The 10,119-nt window shown below is 37.2% G+C and overlaps 1 protein-coding gene across 1 annotated transcript; it reads right to left on the bottom strand.

The window, feature by feature from the left end:
- LOC101889111 (GTP-binding protein Rhes-like) lies at positions 1 to 9,170 on the bottom strand. Its single transcript, XM_020034942.2, has 2 exons — positions 8,243 to 9,170; positions 1 to 799 (listed from the first exon to the last, which is right to left on the bottom strand). The coding sequence occupies exons 1-2, from the start codon at positions 8,702 to 8,704 to the stop codon at positions 470 to 472; spliced, it is 792 nt and encodes a 263-aa protein (XP_019890501.1). The 5' UTR covers positions 8,705 to 9,170; the 3' UTR covers positions 1 to 469.
- Between the last annotated feature and the right edge of the window lie 949 nt (positions 9,171 to 10,119).

Raw genomic sequence — 10,119 nt, 5'->3', positions numbered from 1 at the left:
ATAATACAATTTAAAATGAGTTTTAAAATATCTTTAGTATTTGGAGATAATTTTCATCACAACGACCTCAAATTCGAATTCAGCGTATGAAATTGGTTTTTATTTTCTTATGTCTCTCCCAAAACTTTTTTCCCAAATTCTTATATTCTTGTGTAAATTGGTGCATTTCAACTGTTTGTTAGAATTTATTATTTGTCATCATTTAAATCCAATTGTCATATGTTCTTAGAAAAACACTCACACACTCACATTCATAATTCCATTGCAGACATTGAGTAATTTCATGAATACCTGGACCAACCAAAAAAAAAAACAACTTCCAGTGAAATTTCCAAAACAACAACGGACTCTATAGCAATTATCCATCTTCACTACCACCAACTCAGCTGACGATGATGATGATGTATGGCGGCAATGTCCACGAAATCATAGCTCTGTTCTCAGTGTCAGTCCTTGTTCATGTAATCCCTTAAGTCATGGTGCATGAATGTCGTTTAAAGGCGCCACGATGCGATGGACTTTTGCTGCCTTTGGCCGATGTAAACGATGGCAACGATTGACGTCTTCGTCGCACCGCCGGACTTAGATTGTAGCGTATGTTGGCCTGCACCAAAAGCTCTTTGAATATCTGTACGATTCCCGTGTTTTCCTTGGCCGAACATTCGATGTAGCCACAGTGCCAGTCTTCACACACGACCATTTCAGTTACCTCGTATTCGACCTGGCGCTCACTCTCGTCCATGTCGATTTTATTTCCGACCACAACAATGGGTGGTTTGGTGCCCTTCTGTGTGATAATCTGCAATGAAATTAAAGAAGAAGGAGACGAAAATGAGTAACATGAACATGGAGGACAACAAGATAAAGAGAGAGAGAGAGAGAGAGAGAGCAGAGGAAAGTGATTAGAATTACAAAATTACCACATTTCTATGCAATGATAATCTTGCTAATCAAAGATTAATTCGTAGAACAAGAACTTGGGTTTGGTTTGCCAGCTCAGATGGAGAATTTTAGTTTCTTAAAGTTGTAATATGATAGGATAAAATTACATGTGCATATGTATGTGTCATGTGAATTTAATTAATGTTTGTTCTTGGAATTTTGTATGGGTACTATGTGGAATGGCATGGGTCGAATGGAGAAGTTTGGTAGGCCCATTTTTATTTCGAGAAAATCATTCATCTTCTAAAACCACATAAAATACCTGTTTAATCTTAGGCGACTAAAAGAAGACATGATTCTTTGATATTTTCGATCTAACTGGGATAAGAAGAAACTGTTGAGATGAAAAAACGGCGTGAGATGAAAAAACTGAAACCAAATTCAGACTTCTGTCATTTCTAAGCCACTCGTCCGACAGCTGTTGAAATTATTCCATTGACAGCTTATTATATTGTTTACAACCGTACAAAAGCATTTTGGTGAGAATTTTCCAGAAAAAAAGTTATTCGTGATGAATTTCAAGCATGATACTGGTAGCATAGCCCGACGTCAGGACGGAAGGAAACAGCAACATCAGCAGAAATTGTTCGAAAACTAAAGAAGTGACTCGTAAGCTGAACTTATCGCAATATTCCATTCGGCAAATATTGAAGAATGAGCTCGGGATAAAGCCACTGAAATTTCAAAAAGTGCAAGAACTTACACCGCAACGGAAAGGAAACAAAATGATCGTGTTTACTTGCCAAAGAGGTCAGCTAAAAATGTGCACCTTCGATTGGCCACTAGATGGTCATAACAGCCGATGGTCGCCCTCCGCTCATATTATCGCGAAAATATTCTGGAGGTGTATTAAAGCCTTGGACACGCAAACATTTTGGCCGCAGACCTTGGATATTCCAACAGAACACCATCGCACTCAGCACGCGCCACCCATGAATGTTTACAAAATGAGGTTCCTCGCTTCATTTGCAACGCACAATAGCCACCAAATCTCCGGATACCAATCCGTTGGACTATTGTGTTTGGAGTATTTTGGATGCAAGGATGGCACTAAAAAATATCAAAGTGTCGATCACCTCAAGAAAGCGCTTCTCCGGGAATGGGCCAAAATACCGCAGAGCAACATTCGGGCAGCGTGTGACGGTTTCATTGGCCGTTTGAAGGTCATAATTCGTGCCAAAGGTTACCAATTCGAACAAATCTAAACTTATTCTAAAATTTGATGCTATTTACGACATTAGTTGCTTTCATTCAATAAAATTAAAAAAAAAAAATTAAAAATTATGGCGTCTGACTTTGTTGCAGTTTTTTATCGCACAATGTATATGGGAGCTATAGCTATATCTGAATCGATTTTCAGCAAATTGAAGTACTTGTTTCTAGGATGAATTCGATCGCATGTTCTGAAATTCAGTTGAGTTGGGCTAATTTGGTGCATAAAAAACCTGAAATCAGATAAAGAGATAGATAGATCCAAATCTGATTCGATCTCGATAAAATTTGACAGAGGTAGTTTTAGGCTATATCTGATATCTGGTACCAAATATCATTTTTGTGAAGTGCATATTACGAATGAGAAACTTAAACACCAGATCGGATGGAACATATATATGGGAGCTGTTGATATATCTGAACCGATATTTTCTAAATTTTATGTACATCCTTCTAGACTGAATGCGGTGGGATGTGTCAAAATTCAGGACAGTTGGACTGATATTGGCCATTTGATGCACAATTAACCCGAAATCGTTTGAAGCTATGTGTATAGGAGCTATATATAAATTTGAACCGATTCTCACCAATTTCAATAAAGTTCATCCGAAAATTTCATCTCAATCGGATTATGAAATCGACCTGAATTTTGTTCACAAAAATACATGGACTGACGGACTGACTGACATCCATAAATCGACTCAGAAAGTGATTCTATGAAGATCCTCAAAACTAACAAAAAAACAAGTCAAAAAGATGTAAGTTCGGCCGGGTTGAACTTTGAATACACTCCACCACCGTTATATGGGGGCTATACGAAGACGTGGACCTGCACAGACATTTTTCTGTCATAGGCTGTAATATCCATTACGAACTTCAAATACCAAATTTGAAATGTCGCTAAAATCAAAAATGAATAATGTCGCTAAAATCATCAAAATACCGAATATCGGGATGCGCCGTTATGTTATATATGGGGGCTATACGAAGGAGTGGACCTGCACAGACATTTTTACTGTATATAGTATACATTACGAACTTCAAATACCAAATTTAAAACATTTTCTGTGAATAATGTCGCGAAAATAGAGAGATACCATTATATAGGGGCTATGCCAAAACGTGGACCAACATGACCCATTTTCAATACCAAATTGAAGTGGGTTGATAAAATTTTACTTAAATGTGTGTTTGGTCTGCAGAGCTCTTGGTATTGAGAATGGGCTATATAGGTCCATAGGCATTACTTTTAATTTATATCTTACAAATGATTGAACCAAACCGATTACATGGTTGAAACCTTTTTCATCTCTAACCTTTTTTACCACAAGCGACATTTAAGATTTACCCTTTATTTTTTCAATTTTCAATAGCAATTTTTATTTCCAATTAGAACATAATACCCCAAAATAATATTCTTATTTCTAAGAAGTTTTCTTACTGGCGCCTTAAATTACTTCCTTAGTTGCAAAAATAAATTCGAAATGCGATTGAAAACTATGTAGCTAAAGGGGAAAACGTTCAACTGTCAGTTGTTTAGTTTAAAGAAAATTCCAATGAAATCTGAACAAATTACAAACAATTTTCAAAGCTATGGAAGTGTAGTTTTTGTACAACATCTCTGTGCTACAAATTCGTAGAAGTATTGCCATAACGCAGCAGGAAATTGAAAAAATACTGACTTAAAAAAAGGCTAACAACAATGGTCAACCCAGTTAGTGACCCAGTGCTACAGTGTGTTGATGGCGTTTGTTAGTTATTTTTAGACGTTTGGATGGCGTTTACCTTGTTTTGCAACGATAAAATGTGAGTTAAAGTTTAAAACGAAGGAATTAAAATTTAAAAAGCAGTGTGATGTCTGAAGGCGGCTTTAAGCAAAAATCTGAGCTTTTTTGTCAAGAGGTCTCAAACAAATAAGCACATATGTAATATCTAGAGCTAGAGAGGGTATATATAATTTGATACGGCGAAAACGTGCCCCATCAAAATAACGGTTTTAGACCTTAGGTCTATTTGGACTCCCGAAAAAGGGAGGTGAGGGGGTATTTATTTTTTCGACGGTATTTTCCGACGGATTTTTTTTTCAAATTTCTTCCAAATGGTGGAGGGTATAAAATATTTGTCCCGGCCGAACTTAGCTGCTTTTTAACTTGTTATACCCTCCACCATACATAGTATGGAGGGTATATTAAGTACGTCATTCCGTTTGTAACTCATCGGAGTAATAATTTTAGACCTGACAAAGTACGTGTATAGATATATCAGCGTTAAATTCTAAGACGAATTAGCCCTGTCCCTCTATTGTAATCATGCTAGAATCAAAACGAATTAAACAGAAGCTAAAATTTTGCATTTGTCCAGCAGCTTGTAAATGATCGTGTTTACTTGCCAAAGAGATCAGCTGAAAATATGCACCTTCGGTTGGCCACCAGAACTCAAGCGCCGACCATCGTGATGGTGTGAGCCGCTCGTATTAATCGACCGTGGCATCAGAATAAATGTCAAATATTATCGGGAAAATATTCTGGAGGGTGTATTAAAGCCCTGGGCACGCAAACATTTTGGCCGCAGACCTTGGGCATTCCAACAGGACTCAGCTCGCGCCATCCAAGAATGGTTGCAGAATAAGGTTCCTCGCTTCATTTCCAGCGCACAATAGCCACGAAAATCTTCGGATACCAATCCGTTGAACTATTGTGTCTGGAGTATTTTGTAAAGCAAGGTTGGCACTAAAAAATACCAAAGTGTAGATCACCTCAAGCAAGAGCTTCGCCGGGAATGATTCAAAAATACCACATTGCAACATTTGGGCAGTGTGTAAAGGTTTCATTGGCCGTTTGAAGGCCATAATTCGTGCGAGAGGTGACATATTCGAACAAATATAAACTTATTCTAAAATTTGATGCTATTTCCGATATTTTTGATTTCATTTTATAAAATTTGAAAAAATTTACAAATTTGGCGTTGCAGTTTTTTTATCTCACCCTGCGTATTCTAAAATGTTCGTGAAAAATATGGCAAAACTTCTTAATACAAAAAACACAAATTGAGCGACCTGTCTCCTAACTGCCTTCTCCATGCCTTCAGTTTTTAGTGCAAATAAAGAAAAATGCCATTCCTATGAAGATTTTTGACCTCCCTTTATTTAGACCCTTAAATTAAACAAAATTATATTAAATTTTTTATGTGTTTGTTTTCTCTTTCGAGACGAGCTTAATGATCTGAAATTTGCAGTGAAAAGGAAAGCCAGATAGACACTATCACACACTCACCACTATGCGACGCGTTTCGCCGTTGGTTAAGCGGCTCATCAGGCATATTTGGTGTGGATGATGGCTTACAAGGGCCGTTCTCTGGAAAGTAGTATATATTTCGAACTTATTGCAAATTAGCATATGCGAATTATACACTAGAAACTCTCCAGGTTCGACTCAAGTTCTATTTTTCTATTCAACTTGAACTAGATAACAAAACTTGTGTAGCATACTGGAAAACCCTACAAATTTTAGACCACGTGGCGTATCCTCCCTCATTTGTTCATATATTTGGAAGCTGTTTTTATTTCTGTTTCCAGGAATTAAATTCGGACAACTGGCACACACACAAACCCATTCGAACATATGTATTTATACTTCATTGAAAATGGATGTGGCTTTGATTTGATTTTGTTGAACTAAAAGCTCTTTAATGGAAATGAAAATATTTTGTTAATTTTACGCAGTGGGCTCGAGCAAATATTTTGACATTTGGCCTTTTTTTAATGGAAGTATGGATGGATGGCTGGTGGTATTCCCAAAAAGCTTCCCTGTTTATTTACCATTCAGGGTCATTGGTGAAAAATTCTTGGAAAATATAATATTTTTGGTTTTCCTTCAAGTTTCCCTTGGGAGAACACGATAGTACATTTTCTCACAGTTCGATTTTGTAAGGCTTGATTAGTGTCTAGCTGCCACGTTTCATTGAAATACCCGGGTGATGACAATTCATTCACCTTATTGGAGGCCAAGCATTTTTGCAGAACTACTTAATACAAATTACAAATTAAATTCATGTTCAGAGAAATTTTAAGTAAACCAAGGGGTGGTGGGTGGAAATCCTTTGTAAATATGTTTGCACTTTTGTAATAGCATTTGTCGGAATATATTACTGCAAAACGAGGACACTACAACTCTGCGGGAAATATTTTTTCGTTTTTGTTGTGAAAAAAAAAGAATAATAACAAAGAGAAGGAAGAACAAGAACAACAGTTATACAGTTTAAAACAATTGCTGTTTTCCTGGAAGAATAGTTTGCTTTTAATTTATCTTTCATTCCTGTGACTTTTTATGGTTCTGCCTCCCAGAATAAGTTGGGTGGTATTATCTCGTTCCTTTCACTCTGGCTTGCAGGTATTAAAAAGTTAAAGGCAAATAGGATATCACAAAATTAACGAAGTAAACGTTTACTTCCTTTTTTATACCCTCCACCTTAGTATGGAGGGTATACTAAGTTTGTCATTCCGTCTGTAACACCTCGAAATATAAAATTTAGATCCAACAAAGTATATTAACTCGTATTCTTGATCAGCATGAAATTCTACGCCGATTAAGCGATGTCCGTCCATCTGTGGAAATCACTATAGCTTCCGAATGAAATGGAGTAGGTTGATAAAATTTTACTCAAATGTATATTATGTCTGCAGGACTTTTGGTATTGAAAATGGACCATGTAGGTCCACTTTTTGGTATAGCCCCCATATAATGGTACATCCTTATTTTCAGAATTTTGGTGCTTTAAGCGACATTATTCACCGGAATTGTTTCAAATTTGGAATTTGAAGTTCGTAATGGATACTACAGCCTATGACAGAAAATTGTGTGTGCAGGTCCACGTCTTCGTATGGCCCCAACATAACTGTATATCCCAATATTCGGTATTTTGATGATTTTAGAGACATTATTCACCGCAATTGTTTCAAATTTGGTATTTGAAGTTCGTAATGGATACTACAGCCTAAGACCTAGAATTGTCTGTGCAGGTCACCGACTTCGTATATCCCTCATATAACGGTAACTCACAAAATTCGGTATTTTGGTGATTTAAGCGACATTATTCACCGCAATTGTTTCAAATTTGGTATTTGAAGTTCGTAATGGATAATACAGCCTAGGACCGACAATTTTCTTTGCAGGTCCACACCTCCGTATAGCCCCCATACAACGGAATTTTTATGATTTTAGCTACATTATTCACCGGAATCATTTCAAATTTGGTATTTGAACTTCGTAAAGGATACTACAGTCTAGGACCGAAAATTGTCTGTGCTGGTCCACGCCTTCGTATAGCCCCCTTACAACGGTACCTCCCGATATTTGGTATTTTGATAATTTTAGCGACAGTATTCACTGGAATCGTTTCAAATTTGGTATTTGAAGTTCGTAATTGATACTACAGCCTATGACAGAAAATTGTCTGTGCAGGTCCACCTCTTCGTATAGTCCTTCAAATTTCGTATTTAAAGTTCGGAAGCGTTATTGCAGCCTATGACAAAAAATTACTTGTGCAGCACTACATCTTTGTATAGCTTCCATATAAAGGTTTTAATTTTAGCGGTATTTTTCGGCGTTTTTTTTTTAATTTTTTAGTTTCCTCCGATTAGTGGAGGCTATAAAAAGTTCGGGCCTGTCCTAAACTTAGCTACTTTTTTACTTGTTTACTTTAGATTGGAAACGACTTCGACTTTCCTAAATGGAAGACCACTTAGTCTTTTATTGAGTGGAGACCACTCGATCTTCTTGGCCTAGAAGAAGACCAGTTGGACTTCTACGCGTACCACCACTTGGTCTTCTAGAAATACAAGAAGTTCACCACTTGGTCTTTAATAAGCTTCAATCCTCTTGTCGTTCAAAACATTTCAATTAAATACTCTTCTTTCCACTATCAAACAACAACAATTTCCTCGAATTTTTATAATTTCAGCAGAATACCCTAGATCTGCCCATGTTTTTGCTTATAAATTTCATTTTAAATGCACCCCGCAGCCTTGGGTGTGGAACGCAAAATTCCTGCAAAAAACTATTTCCCAACATCGAACATGCTCTATACTTACTAAATTGCGCAATCGTTCCACCTCATACCATGACTCAATGTCATTCACATCGTAGACGAGGATGAATGCTGCTCCTGAGCTGATGGACAAGGTTCGCATGGCAGGGAATTCATATGAACCCGATGTGTCCAGAATGTCCAGTGTCAATGCTGAGCCATCGGGCAAATCGTATTCGCCACGATGCAATTCTTCGACTGTCTGTTTGTAGCGGGGATTGAATTTGTCGTAGAGGAATTGAGAGATGATGCAAGTCTTGCCGACCTTAGCAGCGCCCATAACGACAATGCGATGTTGTTGTTTGCGTATTAAATCGGATGAGTGTGTTGTTGTGGTGTTGCAACGTTTGTTACCCGACGATGCTGCTGATGACGACGACGAGGGATAGTCCGCACTGTTGGCACGCGTTGACTTTAGCACCGATGTCAGGGAGGGCAGACGCAGGCGTTGACATGTCCCGGGCATTATCAATGAATGAAATTTCACTGCAATGGCAATTTGCAAAACAATGTTGGGTGAAATAACTCTCTGTCAAAGTGTTTGCCCCAAAGCCAAGGCAAACGAGAGAACGAATGAAGGTGGAAATTTGATTGAAACGCTGAGATGTTTGTCACGACCACTTGGTGGCGAGAAGGAAGAGGAGGAGGAGGAGGAGGAGAAGTCGGAATTGTTAGAAGTTAGTTATCCTAGTTGGCCATTGCTTTCCGCCTTGTTTTCTATTTTGAGTTGGCCTCTCCCTCGCTGTGGGAATGCTCCAGGAAATTTGTTATTCAATAAATTAAAATTATTTCAATTCTCCTTGGTCTTTTGTTTATGCAAACAGCATCAGCAGCAGCAACAGCAACATGAGCACGTCGTGATAACGATACCAATGATTGGAGTCAGGTTTCGTTTTTTTTTCTCTTTTGTTTGATTGTATGTCTTCCGTTCGTTTGCTATCTGAAAATGTAGCAAAAGACAAAAATTCTTGTGATTATTGCAAAGTAAGGAGAAGAAAAATATTCTGAAAAAAAGAAATACAATATTTTAGAACGGCAACTTTCTTAGATCATCTTGGCCAAGACAATTTTTAATTAAAAAAGTTTATGACCAAACTTTTGCGGTCTCATTTAAAGTATCTGTTGGACATTCTTATGTGTCTTTTAATGTTTTCCTCTTTGTTTTCATTTATCACATTTGCATTTTTACTTTAGCATCCTCCTTAAGAAGCTTAAAGGTTAAGCGATAACCAGCAGTTGATACTTAAGGCATTTTTGCGGACTTGGCAAGATTTTTGTGTGAGGATGTTAAAGTATTTAGCATTTTTTAAAGTGAAATATTTTTCTCTTAAATACTTTAATTATCAAACAAAGAAAAATACTTTGGGAAGGAATGAACTTAACGCCAAGCGGGATTAAAGGTAAGGACATTCACATTAAATTCCTTGATTGCAGGAAACAAGTTAATGTGAAGAATTTGGTTGTAATGACCTTTTGAACCTTTTGAACCTTTTTTTGGAACATAAATGGATGTGGGGAAATTGTTATTACAAAGGTTTGATCATATATCAAGTTAAGCCCAGTTTTCAGTTAGTTATATGTAAAGTGATATTTTTTAACATATTAAAATAAACGATTTTGTAACAGACCTTTCGGAAATTTTTATACCCTACAACACTATGTGTTGGGGGTATTAAAAGTTTGATTGGGCCAAAAATTATGAAACACCTCGAAATATTGGATACCCACATAGGAAAGTATATATGGATCTTCCTATCTCGCCGAGCTGAGTCGATCTAGCTATGTATGTCCGTCCGTCCGTCTGTCCGTCTGTCCGTGTTAGTTTGTAATCACTCTACTGGTCGCAATTATGAACCGATCCTCACGAAATTGAAAATGGAG

Source organism: Musca domestica, unplaced genomic scaffold (genome assembly GCF_030504385.1).
Source record: "Musca domestica strain aabys unplaced genomic scaffold, Musca_domestica.polishedcontigs.V.1.1 48, whole genome shotgun sequence".
NCBI classification, from domain to species: domain Eukaryota; kingdom Metazoa; phylum Arthropoda; class Insecta; order Diptera; family Muscidae; genus Musca; species Musca domestica.
The sequence above is the reverse complement of the archived record's forward strand: the minus strand, read 5'-3'. Positions and strand labels throughout refer to the sequence as shown.

Bases quoted from the DNA above. Each gene is read 5' to 3' on its own strand.
- LOC101889111 (XM_020034942.2), bottom strand. From the start codon at position 8,704: ATGCCCGGGACATGTCAACGCCTGCGTCTGCCCTCCCTGACATCGGTG. The intron at 800-8,242 runs GTAAGTATAGAG...ATTTCATTGCAG, and splicing joins TGGAACGATTGCGCAATTTA to ATTATCACACAGAAGGGCAC.